The 19,583-nt window shown below is 40.6% G+C and overlaps 3 protein-coding genes across 3 annotated transcripts in view; 2 read left to right on the top strand and 1 right to left on the bottom strand.

The window, feature by feature from the left end:
• pde3b (phosphodiesterase 3B) overlaps nucleotides 1-4,393 on the top strand; it is a 43,450-nt gene extending 39,057 nt beyond the window's left edge. Inside the window, exons 14-16 of the mRNA XM_084574901.1 lie at nucleotides 63-224; nucleotides 485-743; nucleotides 953-4,393. Of these exons, the coding sequence (XP_084431027.1) occupies nucleotides 63-224; nucleotides 485-743; nucleotides 953-1,155 (624 nt within the window). The 3' untranslated portion in view covers nucleotides 1,156-4,393. The remainder of the gene's footprint in view (nucleotides 1-62; nucleotides 225-484; nucleotides 744-952) is intronic.
• A 619-nt stretch (nucleotides 4,394-5,012) lies between these two features.
• cyp2r1 (cytochrome P450, family 2, subfamily R, polypeptide 1) lies at nucleotides 5,013-9,329 on the bottom strand. The gene is made up of 5 exons (XM_084574902.1): nucleotides 8,960-9,329; nucleotides 8,261-8,402; nucleotides 7,511-8,143; nucleotides 7,058-7,387; nucleotides 5,013-6,526 (listed from the first exon to the last, which is right to left on the bottom strand). Exons 1-5 carry the CDS (start codon nucleotides 9,194-9,196, stop codon nucleotides 6,309-6,311), a joined length of 1,560 nt encoding a protein of 519 aa, XP_084431028.1. The 5' UTR covers nucleotides 9,197-9,329; the 3' UTR covers nucleotides 5,013-6,308.
• Nucleotides 9,330-16,453: 7,124 nt separating this feature from the next.
• calca (calcitonin/calcitonin-related polypeptide, alpha) lies at nucleotides 16,454-17,853 on the top strand (the record flags this gene model as incomplete). Its single annotated transcript, XM_084575069.1, has 3 exons — nucleotides 16,454-16,533; nucleotides 16,887-17,018; nucleotides 17,508-17,853. 3 exons carry the CDS (start codon nucleotides 16,454-16,456, stop codon nucleotides 17,683-17,685), a joined length of 390 nt encoding a protein of 129 aa, XP_084431195.1. The 3' UTR covers nucleotides 17,686-17,853.
• Nucleotides 17,854-19,583: the final 1,730 nt, after the last annotated feature.

Raw genomic sequence — 19,583 nt, 5'->3', positions numbered from 1 at the left:
GATGTAGGCAACTTGTTGACCGGTTTTAATAGGGCCATCCATCCATCTTTGTTTGTTAACAGGTGAACGATGTGAACAGTCCAGGAATTGATTGGACCAATGAGAATGACAGACTGCTGGTGTGCCAAGTGTGTATCAAGCTGGCAGATATCAACGGTCCGGCCAAAGTCCGTGACTTGCACCTCAAGTGGACTGAAGGCATCGTCAATGAGTTTTATGAGCAGGTACGGACTGTGTGCTCATGCTGCTGAGTTTATATTAAGTCACAGAAATCATTTCATTTTTCTGTAGATTTCATTTTTTAAAATCAATATATTAAATTAGGTTTTTGTCTTTTTCAACATCCCGTCTCTGTCACACACACATAACTCCACAACAATCCCAGACAAGTCCCTCTTCCAAAAAGGGCTCTTTTACATTTAAAGTCACAGACGTGTTTGGAACAAACTGTTTTTAAATCTTTAATCTTTGTTTAAATCTTCAGGGCGATGAGGAGGCTAGGTTGGGTTTACCCATCAGCCCCTTCATGGACCGCTCCTCCCCGCAGCTGGCCAAGCTACAGGAGTCCTTCATCACCCATATTGTGGGGCCACTTTGTAACTCCTACGATGCTGCTGGACTGCTCCCTGGCCACTGGATTAATGAAGCGGGATCAGATGAAGACGATGAGGAGGGGCAGGTGGACATAGACACGGATGAAGAAGAGGAAGAGGAAGATGAGCTAGAGGATGAGCTGGCACCAAGTACGTTTTGATACCCACAGTGTTTAGGATGCAGGTCCACCATTCAGAGACGTGAGAAAGCTGCATGATACGTCACAGTGTTAACAGCCCAGACTAGTACTAAATATTAAATCATTATAACCATTAATGAATTCAGTAATTGAACAAATGAGTTAAAGAAGTTTACACTATTGTTACACCTAAACACGTTTGCCTTTTGTTTGTTGCAGGGAGGAGGAAAAGCCGTCGCAGGTTGTTCTGCAGCATCATGCAGCACCTGACGGAGAACCACAAGGTGTGGAAGAAGATCATCGAGGAGGAGGAGAAGAGCAAAGAGCTTGGAAAACAGCAGCAGCCAGACAGCCTGCCCACCTCTCCGTCAGATGACATCCAGGTCATCCAGGAGGAGGAGGAGGGGGAGGAGCGTCAGTAGCAGGAGGAGAAAGGAAAGAACGGAGATGTGTGGGAAAAGAAAACGAGAGGCAGTATAAGGACATGAGTTCCTCGACCACCTGCCTTTCGCTGACATAAAGACAAACATTTGACAAATGCACATAAAACACACTTTCCTCCCTCTCTCTCTCTTTCTCTCTCACACACATATATTGAAAGATTCACTGTGCAGACACTCAGACGCTTAAGCCCTCACATTGTTTTTGGAGAAACAAAAAGGCCTTACTACTGTGAGCGGATCCTTACTGCAACGGTAGGGGCCCAACTCCTATGCACTTTCACCCCATGGAGAGTCAAGTGCACCCAGACAACAAAAAGCACCTGAACTGAGGAGGAAGGTGCAGAGGAAGAGTGTGGACAGGGTCCAGCATTATCTTGGCCTCCATGGTAACCTGGCTGTGATGCTGCCTTGAATGCAAAGCGCTTAACACTTAACACCTCCCTTAGGTACAAAACTATTTCTGTATATTTAAAAATGAAAGGTAGAGGAAAAATACTGAAGCAAGTGACGTCATGAAGCGATTGATACCCTTTACCAAAGTGAACAGTTCATACATGGAAAGACAAGAGACTGAAACTGTTTCAGCCTCAACGTCAGGTATATTTTTGAATTATATATATACATATATATATGAAATGATGTGCCTGTCTGAACCTTTACTAAGTCCATATTGGCCCAGAGCCTAGGCTTGTGTAGTTCTCTCTCCTTGCTGGCGACACGAAACACTGTATCAGACTCAGTCACAAAGACATTATTGAAATGTTGACTGATTAATAGCATTATATCTGCATCATTTTTGATGCTTTTACTCATGTGTACCACCCAGTCTTTTTTTTTTAATCCTTTGTTCTTTATTTTGTTTGAGTGTGTGAATATTTTTTGGCAGGTGTGTGATAGAGAGAATGAGTAGGGAGAAAGAGAGCACATTTTTAATTATTTTAGGATGTAATTTGTGTGTATGTTTGTGTGTCCTTATAGTTAGTTTCTAATCAGTCAAATGTCCTCTGGTGTTAAACATGTCGCATTCAGATCGAGAGTGCAGTTTCAAGTGAATGGATTCTTCATTTTCCTCTTTGATTCTAAGTATTTTTTTAAAGGTTACTCAGGATTCACGCAAAGTTGAATAATTATTTTGCAAGAATTTATGTCATTAATATGAAATACACTTTAAAAAGTAAGAAAATTAAAAATCTGGGTGACTGAAGTAGTTTGTAATCTCTTAATGAACAACTTGACTACAAACAAATTGAAGCAATTGAAATCCTCTGGGACAGAGGAGCAGTATGTGCTGTTGGCCATTCATACACTGTTTGCATAACCTTTTTACAGTCTGACTGGAGAAAAGCTTATCTTGATTGTCAGCAGACTGCAAATGTCTTTTTCTGCAGCAACTCAACACATTGTACAATTGTGCTGTTCTAAGGCAGTGTATCGGGCTTTTTTAATTAAGTGGTCTCTGCATTGTTTTTTGATAGAAGATGATTAGAGTCACTGTTAAAAAAAAAAATATATAGTTTTTTTAATCATTTGTCAGTCGTTTTTTCCCGAATTCTGATTTTAAAGTCACAATGACATCAATGTTTTTCTCAAAATTCAGATTTTTTTTCTAACTTATTGTCTGATTTTTTTTCTCAAATTTAAATTGGGACTCCACTAGAAAAATCATAAATAAGGGTCAGCATTCTAAATCCACATTTTTACTTTTTTTCACAATTCTTGATTTTCCACAGTTCCATAGTTTAATGTAAATCCTGATTAAAAAGTCAGGATTTTAGGAAACCCTTTATAAGGGTTTTTTAAGTTTTAAAATTAATGTCTGAGTTTTTTTTTCTTCTGAATTCTGAATTTTTTTTTTTTTTTTTTTTTTCAGATTTCCAAAGCTCACTATTTAATATCAGAATTCTGGAAAAAGGGCCACAGTTTAATGGCAGTATTCAGTTTTGTCAATAAGAAATCCAACTTGTTTTCTCAGAGTTCCGATTTTTTTTTTCAGAATTTGTGAGAAATCACTTTTTAAAGTCAGAATTCTGGAAAAATACAAATACATTTCTACAGTGCATTTTACTCTCCCATACTTTTTAAACCAACAGTGTCTAACTTTCCTTTTCCTCTATTTTAAAGATTTTTGTCAAGACCCATAACTCGGCCAGTGTGTAAAGAAGGGATCCAGGGTTTCATGTCACTTTGGTTTTGTTTATATATAATATATATTTTATGACGTGCCACGAGGCAGGTTAAAAAACTACTAGTTCTCTAATTTTGTCTCTAAGAACTCTTGGCATTCCACTAGAATAAGACATTTTATCAAAGGGAAGGCAGGATAGCTCCTTTATCACCTTATTAAATCATGATCTCTGGAGAAAATGTTAAGTAAGCAGTGTACATTGAGATAGTAATATTTAAAGACAAAAAAATAGATACAGGTGTGCACATTTTAATACCAAACAAGTGTTTAGCCGCTGTACAAAAGAGTATGTGCATATAAATATATATTTTTTAAATAATCAAATGAATTCATCTGTTTTCTACACACAGCTGACATTATTGTACATCCTGTAATTACCATTGTGTTTCCAGAGTTTTTATCTTCTTCTATTTACAGGCGTGGAACTGTGGGGACTTGGTGTTTTGATTTGGATTTTCCACCTGGTTTCAGCGTCTCCCTGTGCTGTACCATAACCACTCTTGTACTCTTCATTATCTCTCTATCACTGTCGTCTCACTTGACCCAACTAGTGCCAAACTTTACCTACATACTGTAACTCGTGGGCTGTGATAATGCTGATTGGTGAAATCTCTCTGGGCTCCAGTACTGTTCATGCAAGAGAATCATCAAATATTCCACCAGGATGGACGTGACGGTGGCAAGAGTCAGAGTTGGACTCGGGTTAGAGCCATATACGTTCTGACAAGTCTGTCGTCAGTGTTTTTTTTCACATGGACCCATGCTGGATCATAAAGCCTCGGTAGCTCCCGACCTGACATAACCTGGCTCATTAAGTTGTAAAAGTTTGTTGGCTTCTCACTGTGCAGTCTTTCAAACCACAGCGTCCGCTGATGATTGTGCCATAAATACATCTATGAATGGTTGTTACCCTTATGTAGCATCAATATACGTACGTTTGTCTAATGTAACCATTCACCCTTATCCACATTGTGCGGGCAACAGATTTTTTGTTGTTATTTATAGCTGTCATAAAACACCATCCCTAAAGTATCAGCGGCTCTCGTTGATTTTTATTGGTGTTTGTCTGTGTCTGTATGAACTCACAGTATACGCTGTTTTTCTTTTCCACACCACCTCAAATAAAGAGAAGAACTTCAACGCACCTACTGTACAACAACACATACTCGCAGGAGAGCGAGGGCATGTTCAAACTGTGTTTCACTGACATCTCCATTAGTCTTAGCTACGATGCCTTTTAGGATGGGACAGCATACCCTCCATTGTCACTGATATCGATGCTTAACACCCAAGTTTCTGCAAGTTCAGCTTGAGGAGAGGGTCTGGTCTGCCGTGGTAACAATGGTTCACTCTGTGTAATGTGAAAGAGGTTGTTTTCGATTTCATTTTCCCACGGCACTAACACGCAGCATTTTAACATCTTTCAGTTCCCTGATTTGATTTCATAGCTGCTCTCTTGGGTGACATTTTAGCCGCAGAAAAAAAAAAAAACTGTGCGTGACTGCAGCATCAAAAATCAGGCTGAAATATAAACAGCCAGGGCCAATTTCCTAAGAGAAACTGGCAGAGTGCAAACAGCTAAAAGCAGAGTGAACGCTGGATTTTAGATTCACAATTAATACCAATGTTCAGACCACACCAGGGGAAATTGTGCAATTGTTGGCCGATTGATTGAGCGGATTGATAAATTGAGCACACAAACTGGCAAACCGAGCTCATAAACTCGGAAGAGAACATAATCTGTCAGCATCTGAATGAAGACGCTAACTTGGCGTACATGGAGACAATTTAGCATTTCATGTTCTTTATGCTATTTTAAGTTTGCCCTGTGCATTATTTAAAGAGGCCTTTAAATAAAAGCAAAATTTTGTAGGTCATTTTTACAAAAATCAGCAATGTTCCCCCTCTGTTTATGAATTCATCCCCTTCATTTCCACTGCAGGTAAATGTATTAAGACGTTGTTTAGTTACCCTTAAGTGGCCATAAAAGGTCACGGGCTGAAAGCAGCAGTAAATGTCTTATCTTATGAGGTCTTGATACAATAAATCTGAGATCTCTGTACATTTAAGATGTGGGTTATAGCAGCGTAGCAGCAGCTAAACAAAAAACGAAAAAAAGACTCGTCTCGTTTTCAGTAAAAAACTTTATGAATACACAAAAAAAAAAACTCGCACCAACAGTATTGCAAAAAAAGGACAGACAAATGTTACACATAAATGCAGTACATTGTTAGTACTGATAAGCACCATTAAGCAGAAACCAGTGTTGCATAGTCCGCTTCTAGAAATTCAACAGGGTTGCATTTGCTTTCTAAGAGAAAGCTTTTCCACGGAGCAGTATCCCTGGAGAAAAGGTCAGAGTCTGTCCAGATGACGTTGATCTTGGCCCTCGTCCAGCTCTAATACACAGTGTTCAGAACTTTCTTGGAAAGTCTCTCAGCCCCATTTTGCCCCCAAGCGTTTGAATTGACGGTGTCATTAGTCTGACCTGAAGCTGTCCCATGAAGGCAGGGCTATGAACCGTCAGAAGTGTACATACTGTCAATCATTGACATGCACCTAACACATCGCACCAAGGTTCATAGACATTTAATTTTTTCCAGGCCTGGAGCTCAGACAAATAAATCAATAGCACGTCTGTGTCCAGGATATCCTCTCGGATCTTGTTGCCTCCCTTGATGTTTAAATGCTTTGTGCAAACGTGCATATTTTCCAGTTAAAATAACCAACGGGAATTGAATAAACTGGATCACATATTCAGATGTACAGAGGCATCGAACATCCTTTGGAAAAACTGTACTGCACTGGAACTGGACAGTACAGTCAGTACAGTACAGATAGGATACAATTTCATTCACCTGTATCACTTGGCCGAACTAATGTGCAAAGTAGTAATGTAATTCTGGCTTGAATGGCCGAAACCAAGCTAGAATCAGTGGCTGCTTGCCTACTTGTGGTAAGGAGTGTCTCTGCAGCAGGACGGTTTCTGTTGCCTGCGGACAGCGCAGATGGAGTAAGGTTTGGGCTGCAAGGTCATGCCAAGTTTGGGAGTGACAGTCGGAACGGTTCCTGGAGGGAACTGAAGATGAAACCTCTGTAACAAAGTGGTGAAAAAGAGGAACATCTCCATCCTGGCCAGCTGTTCACCCAGGCAGTGACGCCTCCCTGGAAAAAGAAAATGCACTGATTTAGAGTCTCACACACACACACACAGCCACAGGCAGGCCTCAACCACATCTGGCTAATTTGGAGGAAGTCAAGGAAGTCACTGGGGAAGGCGGAAAAAAAAAACTGGGTTTAACTCAGGATATAGAGTGCTGTAGAAAATTAATCTACTACATTCTCACATATTCAGATGTAAAGAGGCACCAAGAACATGCACCAAATGAAAATTGTTAAGTTATACAGCAGAAGAACATCAATCTTACAGTTTTTTTTTCCTAGTAGGAAAGTACATAGAAGTGAGGAGAAATTAATCTAATGAATAACAATCCTTGCCATCGTTTGCTGATGCATATGGTTACGTTTATGTTTCTGCTGATGGATCTGAAAAGGTGATGGAATTTTGTAAGTTTTAGTTAGTTTTCCCTTCTTCCAAATACCTGATTTTAGTTTTAGTCCATTTCAATAACCTTCAAAAACTTCAAGTAATCTATAAAATTCTGTCCGGTTTTGAAGGAACACAAAAAGACTAACCGAGAGAGAAAGGAAGGAAGGCCTCGCGCCTCACAAAGTTGCCGCTGCTGTCCAGAAACCTCTGTGGCGAGAAAACGCCCGGGTCGTTCCAGTACTTCTCGTCAAAGTGCACCGAGTAGAGGTTTGTGATCACCATGGTCCCCTTGGGAATTGTGTACCCGTTGACTTTTGCGTCCTGGGACGTGGCGCGGAAAATACCAAGCGGCACGATGTTGCAGAAGCGAAGGACCTCGTGCAGAACGGCCTCCACGTAGGGCATCTTCTGTTTGTCCTCCAAGGTGGGCGCTCTCCCGTTGGCCAACACGCTGTCGATCTCTCTGTGCACCCTCTCTTTGCAGGGAAAAAACAGAGAATATCAGGCATTTATTCAGACGCCACGTTATATTATCACCACATTTAGAGCAAATTCAGTTATGTTCTCATAGAAAGGATGATGATCCTACTACAACTGACCTTGTATGTTGGGGTACATTGCCATGTACAGCATGGCCCAGCGCAGGGTGTTGGTTGTGGTCTCTGTGCCGGCAATAATGAGCTCACCCACAGAATAGATGAGATTCTCATAAGAAAAAGAAGTACTTGGATCTCCTGCACTCTGCTCCAACTCATCCAAGTACGCATCGACATAATGACGCGGAACATGGGGCACCCTACCCTGTGAAAATCCCTGTATAACCTCCAGTAAAAAGTCATAAACATGTGCAGCATTGCGAAAAAGCTTCTGGTGTTTTCCAAAGGGAACGTACTCGATCCAGGGGAAGGCATTGTAGAGGAAGGCCCAGCCGCTCACTGCAAGCTCCACGTTCTCGCTGAATATCTCGATCATGTGCTGGAAGTTGCGGTCGTCATAGGTGAAACGCTGGCCAAAGATGATCAGATTGGTGATGTTGGACACCGCGTTGGTCACAAGGTGCTTGGGGTTGAAGGGCTTGCCCTTGTGCTCGTCGATGGCGTCGACGAAGAACATGCACTCCTCCGAGATCTTCCTCTCAAACATTCTCTGGCCACTGCCGAAGTAACGGAAAGAGTTGCAAGCCAGTTTGCGGTGCTCGGTCCAGCCTTTGCCATATTTACAATTAAGAAGACCTTTGGAGGGCGAAGAGAAAAATAAAGAAGAGAATTCAGTCATTTGATATGATTAAGACAATGAAATGCTCTTCTAAATTAAACAGCATTCAGTGGAAACATATCACAGGATCTTACCACCCATTTTGGTCATTTTCTTGAACAAAGGCAGTGATGGCCGATCAGCAAACACCTCGCTCTGATGGTAAAGGCATTCCTTGACGCAGTCATAACCGTTTAATACCACAGTCAAGATGCCTCCGAGGTCAAGACTGAAAATCTGAAAGATACACGCTGCAACATGAGCACTGAAGACACTGTGTTCTTTGGCACACATTACTTCTTCTTTCTTTTTTTTTAATCCACATGAACTCCAGTGTCAAGGAATCTGAACCACAATGGTGTGCATGTTAAAACATTTTTGCTTGGGTCTGTTCTTCTCTCCAAACTGGTTTATCATGAGAAGAAGAAGTAGCAGTTAAAAATGCCATGACATTCAACAAGGCAGTGAGTGAATGAAACTCAGTTTCTAAGGTTAACTGATCCATCTAAACAGATATCCAGTCGTGCACCTAATTTGTGTTTAACTTTAGAAAATATAGTGTTTTTCAAAAAAAGAAGTATTTCTAGGAGGGGCTGATTTGCCAGTTACTCTCCTCCAGTCAAGAGCTACGGACAGCCAAATGTCAGGGCGAGTCCCTTTTGTTCGTTTTACAGCTCCTTGCAAGGGTGTGTGCATGCGCCGTGGACGTCTGAAAGCTCTTGTGCAGGGTGGTGCGCTGCACAGCTTTGCAGGGCGCTCGCGTAAAAAGCGTTGTAAGCAGTCCGAGTCATTACCTGTCCGTGAACTTCACTCTGCTTCTTGAGGAAGACGTGCGGCTCGGTGGCCAGAGACATGATGTTCCCTATCACAGGGATGGGAGATGGACCAGGAGGAAACCCCGGGGGTCTTCTCTGCTTGACGAGCTGGCGAACCAGCAGGAAAGCGAGGAGGGCGCCAGTCAAGCAGCCCACTCCGAGCAGAGCCTGTGCCCAGGACACCGGCACCAGCGAGGGCGATTTAATTGAAACCATCTTTTCAAAAACCTCTCTTCCCTGCTGACAAACTCTGCCGACTTTGGCTTCTCTTCGGAGGCACTGAAGCGCATATGTATCATCTTGCACATTTTCTATCCCCCGCCTCTAAGGCTAAGATTGGCCAGAAAGTTAGAGTCAACTGTCGGTGGACTTTGTTCAGCTCTTGATCAATAATCCGCTCCATTCAGGTGATTATTAGATTGAGTTTTTAAGGTTGAGCATTTATCTGCCTCTAATTGACCTAAAGATGAGGCAGGGCACCATAAAACTGCAGTTCGTGTCGTCCGTTGTTGCTTTTAAACATTCTTTGGATGTTAAAGTTGTATGCTGCCTTGATAACTTTGTTTGACTGGGACACAGCAGGGCTTGCAGAGTGCATGAATAGGGGCTAACACTTGCACAAGCACAAATGTACACCAGACAGTTATGTAAGTTTAAATCTGCCACGTTACAGTATGAGGGATTTGAGATTGAACAGACGGATAGGGTTAGCCACACTTTGTTGCAGGGCAGATTAAATTCGGCACACTGTTTGGATGCCTCTTTCTGCCTGAGAAGTACACGGAACGTGCTGCAGGGCTGTACTGGGAAAAGAAATTCAGCCCTGGACATGGGGATGGGGTGGGGGAGGAGAGATGGGTCAAGGGAAAGGAACTCAAGTAATGTGAATCAAAACCTAATGCTTAGTCAGAGTACATGGAACTGGAATGATGCAAGCAACCAGTGAAACTGGCCACTGTTCTTTATATGGGGAGAGATTAAAATGAAGTTGATTCATTCAGAACAGCAGTCCTTTTCAATGCACTTGTCCGTCTCTGCAACAGTTATGAAGTCACTCAAATGAACAGTGAGGAAAAACATAAACCAAATAATCGCAGTCTGGATGCAGAACTTCAATCTTACTGCTTTACTTAATCCACAATTACACTGAGTATTGTATTATACTAATTTAGGCGATCCCATGGGCACCCTTCTTCTAAATGTTAAGTGTATTAACATAAACTATCATTTAAACAAGACAAGCAATGGATTATTTCGCTGGCTACATTAAATCTCAGTTGGCACACACAGCGTGGACTCCAGAACACAAAGTGCACAGTGCAGAGATTCAAACGTGCATAAAAATCAGGGGAAAACAGTGGTCGGGACTTCTTGGAAGGTCAGTCAGAGGCTACTATGACTGCTGAAGTAGATCAGCATGTTTCGCTCACTAGCTACCGGGTATTATTGATCACGTTAACTTATTTAGACATAGAAAAACGCACGCTAAAGAAGGACAAGCATGCACCTCAGACGGGTCACATAGTCATGAGGATACACTCTGCTAATGAAACATACACATCTTCCAAAGGTGATGTGAAAGTTTTTTATCGCAGAAGCAAATTTTGTAATAAAAATAACTACATTATTGTAGCTGATTTCAAATCAGCTTTTTTGCCCCAGATTGGCCAAAACGTGCACCAACAGTTAATCACAGCTGTCTGTAGCTTTTAAACCGGAGTTTTCTTTAAGTTCCAAATAATTTTCACACACACACACAGAGAAAAAGAGGGAGAGAAAACCTCATTTATGCATCAAAAGTGAATTCCCTGATCTGACTGAGGAGTCGTGGTGAAGCGTTACCGTGTGTTACCATGTTTTTAAGCAAATAAACTTTGACCCAGTAATCTGCTGCAGGTTCCTTTACCTCAACATGTTAAAGGTTAGGTCATGCACTACATTCAGAGGTTAAAGGTGAAGGTATGCACATTTCAAACCCACATAGTTGTGTGAGTTTCTCCAAGCTCGTGGTCAAAAATGTTCTAAAAATGGGTGTAAACATGTGAAGACAGTGCGCAAGCATGACAGCATATGGTTCCAAAATATTTGAAACCATCCTTTTTCCAACATTTTTTTTTTTTTTTTTTTTAGAGAAGTGCAGATGAGAGAGCTTGCAGAGTTTAACCCAGGCAAATACAATCATCTCATTAATGTGGTTTTAAACTATAAACAATTTGCATGTTTGTAAAATCATGCTCTCCGCTATGCTGTGTGATCAGTTCATCGTGACTGGCTCCTCATTAGACATGAAGTTGTTTATCCAGCCGTTGCTTCCTGCTGAGGCAGCTGGCGAGCTTTTCTTTTTTTTTTCAGATGCCTCAATGGCCTCTACAGACCTCTCCCAATCATTCAGATTTGTTAGTGCTACCTAATGAGGACATTCTCGCAAATTGCTTCTTTGCTTCCTGCCAGCTCCCCTGACTCAAAAGCTATTCTGGAACCGTTAAACACATCTGTCGGGTTTAATCAAAAAATCATGTTCTCACCGTTGCATTATCTTGTTAGTGGTCGGATTAATCAAGATGCCAGCGACAGGACTGCCCAGGTGGTTAACGTGGACCGTATTTTGCACCTGCACTGGATTCAGACAAAGCAGAAAGAGAATAATCTCAGAAGTGAGAAGTGAGAAAATCAAAAATTTTAAATAAAATAATTGCTATTAGGCCCTGTGATAGACTGGCGAACTGTCCAGGGTGTACCCCGCCTCTTGCCCGATGACAGCTGGGATAGCCTCCAGCCCCTTCTCACAGGACAAGCGGTTACTGAAGATGAATGAATGAATAATTGCAATTAATGACAATCCTTAAAACATATGTTCTTATTTATTTTATTTGATATTTAGTTCTGCTAAGCTCATGACAATATATAAGTAATACTGTCTTTGATTATGGAGGAAGCACACACTTTCACACACCTGGGGGGTTCAGTGTGTCTCATGGACACTTGAGCATGTGGCATGTTCCAGGGATCCACCCTCCGGTTCGTGGACAACCCACTCTACCTACTGAGCCACAGCCACCCCTGCGCAGTATCTCAGCAGTGCACGGAGAGAAGCAAAAAGCACATATTTGACCAATTACGCTGATTCTCATAGAACCCAGTATTGTAGCACTGACAGTAGGTAATGCTGCAAGAAATACTAAATACAAAAAAAATACGGATGCTTCGAACATCTTAAACACTGCAGCACGGAAGATCTGCACAAACCACCACCGTTTCAAGGCGAGCACTCAAAATGTGTCACTGGTCCAGTATCCACACGTGAAATGTGGTCACAGTTTTCCCTTCTCTTCCTGTGTGGTGACATTAAACACCGGCCTGACACTGTAATGTCCGAGAGAGGATGACTCTTGACTCTTCAGAAGTGTCATCAGTGAAATCTTCTGTAGTAGCCAGAACGTGTTTTGTCATAGATCACTATAATCTAATCAGATCATTCTTGTGTGAGTCATGTAATTGAACGTGTGTGCTAAATTTGCAGGAATGTGTGTGAAAAGGTGAATTTTCTTTAAGCAAGGACTACAAGTATCAAGTATCATTGTAACATCCCCCATAATGGCCTAATACTATCCATAGAATTAAAGATGCAGCTGCTACCATATAGTCTTAAGTCACCCAGCAGTGACTTCATTCCTGTCTATTTTAATGCAGTTATGATATGTGTGGTAGAACAGCATCAGTCTTTAAATTATAAGGCCATATGGAGAGCGTTCTTCCTGTTTAGTTATACTGTAGGGCCGTAGATGATAGACTACTTACCATCCAGTAAGTGGAATTACCACATCAAGGAGTAACATCTAATTTCTTCTCTGCTGATACTAATGCTGTCCAGAAACTACTTTTTTGTCTAACAACACAATGACAGTGGTCGGAACATTGAGAGGTCCTTGAATCCCTCTGTAGCTCCTGGGCAGGTGTTTAAATGTTAGCTTAGGTTTTGTTAAGCTTACTAATGGAAAGCAGCAGGTGCAAGTCCCCTTGTTGAAGAATAATTCACTTCATGTTCCATGACACAGACCGGTGTCCTCCTCTCAGGCCGTTCTTTGCCAGACACTTGGTGTGTTTATTCTTGACCACTGCCATGCACATAGGTTGAGGTCCGAGTTTCTGATAATGGCTGCAAAACACTTACTTCAGACAGGTCAAAGTTAACTTAGCATCAGAACTGCCTTTCATACAGGTTTACTCTAACTGAATCTGCTTCTATCAAGTGTAGTGGAGTTATTTATGCTTTACACTTTACAGCATCTGCCTGCCCTGATTACATCTATCTAAAAACACAATCACAAATTCGCAACTTCACAACAATTTAGTGTAACTCTTTATGTTCTCCTCCTCCTCCTCCACTTCAGTGATCTCGTGCAAATCCAAGACATACTGAAGGTCCCTTTGTTAGGTGCAAATGGCCTCCTTTTTGGTATGGATTCAACAATCCTTGTGGACAAATGTTTTGCATCACGACTGATTAAAGATCCATCCCCAAATCTGTCATACTGTGGCATCATTCCAACTCGAGCTGCCTATTCAAACAAAGCAAGTTGTTGGTATGAGGGAGCTTTAGAGGAACTTCTCATTAGGGCAGAGTTCCTGCAAAGAATGCTGTTGCTTCTGTTCGGGAGGAGATGCATTCACACCAACTCAGCTGAGACTGTCACTGATGAGCGCTGCAGTGAGAATAACGCTGCCCTCTCGGTCATGAATGCTCTCCTGTGACGTAATTAATTTCCAAGGCCAATTCATGCCTAAAATTAGTGAATGTGAACGGCGTGAGCTAATTGCAGTCTTGACAATCAACTTTTCCCCTTGGAATGTATTTTCTCAGCCTCAGCTGGTGACCCTGGTAAGAGCAGTGGTGAATCAGGACCTTGGAGTATAGTCCAAAACACTGCAGAGAGCACTTATTGTTACACAGACCAGTGTAAGGAGAACCATGGGGACATGCAATGACAATAAAGAACATTCTGATTCTGATTCTGAAGATACATCTGTGGCTGACATATTAGGCAGTCACTTTGCATCCTCTGTATCTGAGTCAGTTTTGTAACAGTATTAAAAAACTAGTAATTTGCTTACATTGAGATTGTTTAAAGATCAAATTCCAGATTCTATGGAAGCCAAAAACGGAGATATTTGCAGTTATTTTTGAACAGTTATCTAAAAAAAAACATGAATTATTTATTTCGTTATCTTGTCATGTTTGGATAATTCATCTCATTACCTCAAGATTTTTTTATTTTTTATGATGAGTTAATTCTTTTTTTGTTACAGAAAAAAAGGCCGTTCTTTATTTAACCTAAGAGATGGGAGTTGGTCGACCTCTCTTCTTCTCTTCTGCAACCAAAACTTCACGTTTATTCCTTGACTTGGTGTTCAGTTATGGACTCTCACCAATAGTCATGATAGCCCTCTTGGGGGCTGAAATCAAATGTGATCAAATTCACAACTTTTGACACTCCTTTTTGAATTCTCCACAATCAACCCTGAGAACACAAAAGTTGTATTCTTATGATAAATATACTGAGAAATTTTGTTTTCTTGAGATAATGAAAAAGTAAACCTATTATCATGAGAAAACAATGATTGCTATTTTGAGATAATGGAGTAATCAACTTGCTCTCAGCTGTCTTGTAAAACACAATCTACTCGACTGGCACTCCATTAGAAGTTTAACTATACAGTAAAATATAAATACATGAAATGAAAATGTCTATGTAGGGTACTAAAATGAGAACAAGAAAATTAACAATAATTACTATCAATGGAATGTTTTGCTCTGAAGTCCAAAGTCTTTCATGAGCAGTTTATGTAGCTGTGTGGTTAATTTAGTGCCTCTGATGTGCGGCCTGCAGGCCTGCAGGCCTGCTCAATAGTACTAAAAGGCTCATTTACTCTAATGAGTTTCCTTGTGACGCAAAAAATAACTGGGAAGCAGGATGGTATATGATACATCATCCAATATTGTTACATAACGGGAATTAGAAGATGGCCAGAGACCCACAGCCCTGTAATTACCTCGGAGAAACCGGATGCACACCAGCGAATGGACACAGTTCACTGTGATGCTATTCCTGTGTTTAAAAAAAAAAAAAAAAAGGGTATAAAAAGTTTAAACTTAGTAGCACAATTCAAGACAGTAGGAAAATAACTTTTGGTTTCCGCCAACTTACCTTTAATTTGAAATGCTCATTTATCTGCTCGCTTCTGGCTCTCCGTCCTCCTCCCTTCATTTCTTTCCTACCTCCCTCTTTTTTTCTTTCTTTCTATCTGGCCAGTGTTTTTTTTTTTTTTTTTTTTTTCCTGTTGAAAAGAAGTTTCTCTTAGCCACTGTCACCTTTCTGCTTGCAATGAGGGTTTCAGGTTCTGGGTTCCCAGAAGCGCCTCGACAATTTTTGACCGTTATTGACGCTGGGTACAGGAAACCCTAACCACAGAGTCATCCAGGTCTGGGTTCTGTACTTTTAGATGGCAGATCTACTATAAGAACAGTTAACACCAGATGCTGTGGTTAGAAGAGTGTATTGGGTTTAGAAAAAAACTAATAACCTTAATGAACATTGCCTGCACGTTTGATCCAGAGCTGCCAAACATCTGAGCTGCAGAGCCTAAGACAGTTTGAATGTCCCACTCATCCTGCTTAAAGGTGGACTTCACTACATTTTAGTCTACCAACTGATTCTTGACAGCTCTTTGTGAATGAAGTGCATCTATGACCACGCAGTAATCTCATTTGCATACAAGCTCTTTTACTGGCTTGCTGTAAATGACATAGCGCTTCTGATTGGCTGGCAGTTTGAGGTAAAACATTTCACTGGCCAATAGTCTATGATCAAGTGCTCACTCAGTTCCTACAGAAACCACGGGAAACCTATATAAACCCCTGTACCGTGAGAGTGTTCAGCAGATTCAACGTGAATCTATCATTTAAATTTCCATTACCAGAAGACCTATTATCTCACGGTGAGTAGAGATGAAAGAGACTTTTTAAAAGATATTCGTAGAAACAACGCCGTCACTGTTAGAATGATCAGATGTAATGGTGGGTTTTAGAGATGGTGGGTAGATTTGATAGTAACTGGTGGCTACTGGCTGCTAACAGAAGGGTAATGCTCTGCTGGTTTGATGATGTTATACTATGTAAGGTAGGCTGATTTTAATTCTGCTAATGGACAAGCCTGTTTTAATAGTTGCTGGCAAAACATCCAGGAGCCGTACACCACTAATAACTCTTTTACTTGCAACTTCAGTGGCTCCAACAGAAAAGGAGAGCGACAGAAGGAGAGAGAGGGGATCCATGCAGCTGTGGATGCATGCAATAATCTTCTGCTTTGCATGAAAATCAACAAAAGACACTGACATAAAATGCTACATTTATAACTGAAACTAATGTAATTGTCTTCTCTGGTACTGCGTGTTTTTCCACAGGGAACAGCAATAATGCTTAAACTCTGGACGCTCCTTTTTGCCTACGCGCTGACCATTTGTCAGATGTACATCTCACAGGCAGCTCCGTCCAGGTGAGAGCTGTGGCATTATTCCTGCAAGAATTACAACTAAAAAAAAAACAAAAAAAAAAAACTTCTAGATGTGAGCATTTGTTTCCTTGTTTATAATAACTAACCAAATAGATTTTTTGACCTCATGTGAAGCTGTTCATTTTTGTCCCAAAGGTCAATTTGCATGTTGGGACCTTCACCACCAGTTGAATCACCATTTGACTTCATGCTTTGTCTTAGCTTTTTAAAGTAGGATTGTCGTATGTTTGCCCTGTAAAACTAAGTATTAATTTTATGTGGACAGCTCACCCAAGTGTTTGGACCAATGTACAGGCACAACCCGAAGTCGGTTGTAATCAAATGTGTATTTTCAGAGCTAGTAAGGAGTCCATGTCAGATGGAATCACACTACTGAACGATGATGCGCAAAGGTTACTCAGAACCATCAAGGAGTTCATGCAGATGACTTCAGATGAGCAACCTTATCAGTCAGCTGATGAAAACAGGTCTGAATTTAATAGTTTTAGGCATCTGTCTGTCTGTCTGTCTATCTCACATTTAAATATATATGTCCAACAGCTCCAACGTTGGTGTCTATTAACTTTCAAGGTATAAAGTGGAATTCATGAACATTATCAATCTCTCATAGTCCCATAATGCATGGATTATTAATGCATTAATTCCTCCATTCATTCATCATTCACTGACATGCCTCCAATAGAGTGTCCTTGGTCAGAAAATGGAATAGAGCATGATATCAAACATGTGAGAACATGCATGATCAAAGTCATTATTGCAAAAAAAAAAAAAAAAAAAAAAAAGATACACAACAGCATGACAACTTGACTTGGTCATCAAGATATCTTCATATGCTGGATTTTTTCGGTAAATGCATGACATTTCAGAAAAAAAAACCACCATGCATGTGATTGTAAATAATAATGTGCATGTCACTGTAAGCCTGTTTTCTGCATGTTTGTCTCCATCTCCAACAGCTCGGATAGACCCTTGTTTAAGCGCTGCACCGGCTTAAGCACTTGTGTCCTGGGCAAACTCTCCCAGGATATTCACAAACTACAAACGTATCCTCGCACTAATGTGGGATCAGGGACGCCTGGCAAGAAGAGAAGTCTATCTGAGCAATATGACAGCTACAGCAACTCATACAATTAAAACTCACATCTGTTCTTTGTCTGTCTGAGTCAACATTTGCTTGTAAATGCAGCACCATCCACACACAAGAGTGCTGATGCATGTGGATCCTATTTACACTGTGTGACTAACTTCATAAGCATCCTCGCTTTCATTTTCCACTCAGTTTTAGTCCTGAAGAATCAGCTACAAAACTGTTGACATTCTGTACAATACAATAAAATATTAATAACAGCTAAAACTCATTTTGATGTTATTATTATTATTTTATGGTAGTTATGTTTCCAGTATATAAAATAAAATATAAAAAATCAACTTGGAAATAGTTTTCATTCCCAAGAAGAAAATGGTAAGCACGTCTGTCTATAATGCTTTCAGAATCATTGGAAAATGTCCATTTATTTTTCAGTCTATTTAATGTGTTGCTGATAATTATATGCAATATTATTTAAAGTACGTATCTAACCTGTGTAAATTATCTTAATTTATTCTCTTTTCCGTTCTTACAAGCAATGCAACAGCACAAAAGCGGGCATGCAACACAGCCACCTGTGTAACCCACCGCTTGGCCGACTTTCTGAGTCGGTCAGGGGGACTGGGATACAGCAACTTCGTTCCCACCAACGTTGGGGCCCAGGCGTTTGGCAGACGGAAGCGGCTCAGCCCTGAGTGAGAACAGGACCAGATACGGAGTATGTTATCATTCCATATTAATCCTGTGGCTAGAAGGTGATTCTTGCTTAAAAAATATCTGAAGCCTAAATGCCTTTCACTTTAAGTTTTCTGTTCCATTATACAGTATATAGGAAGTTATTGTGGAATTTCTCTAAAATAGGTATTAGGATAATGACCAAATAAAATAGAAACATCCAGGTGGCGAGCAGGTCGACAAGGAAATTTGTCACGTTATCCCCCTTCTAGCTCTTATTTGTACGTTTTGCTCTATTCTGCTGGCAAACCACTGAATCTTTTTTCAAGCTGAATCTTTCCAGCATTCAGTTGTGGATCACAACACTGTTTTCCTGTTTTCTCTTCTCTTTCTCTAGGACAAAGTGCCTCTTCTCTGAGTGACAAAACTGCATCATCATCTGCTTATAAACACTTGTCATTTAGAAAAATATCCTTCATTAACATGGACAGATATGTTGCTTACAGAATACCAAACAGCTGCCTGTAGTCACTGCTGTCTGTGCTGTCACTGGTTAAAAAACTGCACTTCTGATCGTTGGATGTAGTACAGTGTGATGAATGAGAAGTCTTATAGTGTACATCCGCGCTACCTTCGTACAGAACCTTAAACATCTGTGACTGTCTTGTTCCTTGGCTACATGTCATTATAGTGAACGATGTTATATATGGCTCTAAATATTGTGATGATGTGATTTGAAAGCAGGAATAAATTGTATTTTAGCTACAATTGACTCACGTCTTTACTGTATTGTTTGACGGTATGATACAAAGTGGCATTCAAAGAATGGTATGATCGGGATATTAAACCATGACATATGGACGACCTCCAAATAGATAAAAAAATATGTTTTGAATTCTGAGTTGTAAACTGGTATGTGACACTATTTTATTCAGTAAGCTGATTTAACACTTTTATGTCTTGCTACACCTAGCTCACTTTGCCCTCCAGTGGTTATAATAAGTCACTGCTTTTTCTATTGGAAGTGGAGTTACGTTCAAGAAAGATTGTCTTAACTGAGAGCTTTGTTTGGGCTATCCATCAGCCTCACATATCACTTTATTTTTTTTATAATGCAATCTCAATAAAAAACCATTAAAATTGGGCAACGCCACACATCTGTCACAGCATTAGGCTTTTTTTCTAACCACATTTCTTCCTCGAAGACGATGGTTCACCACTATCCTTCCGGTTTTTAATAATGCATTGCACAGTTTTAACCCAATTTTAG

This window comes from Chelon labrosus (assembly GCF_963514085.1).
Source record: "Chelon labrosus genome assembly, chromosome: 3".
Lineage (NCBI taxonomy): Eukaryota > Metazoa > Chordata > Actinopteri > Mugiliformes > Mugilidae > Chelon > Chelon labrosus.
Note: the sequence above shows the minus strand (reverse complement) of the source record. Positions and strands in the feature narration are given on the sequence as shown.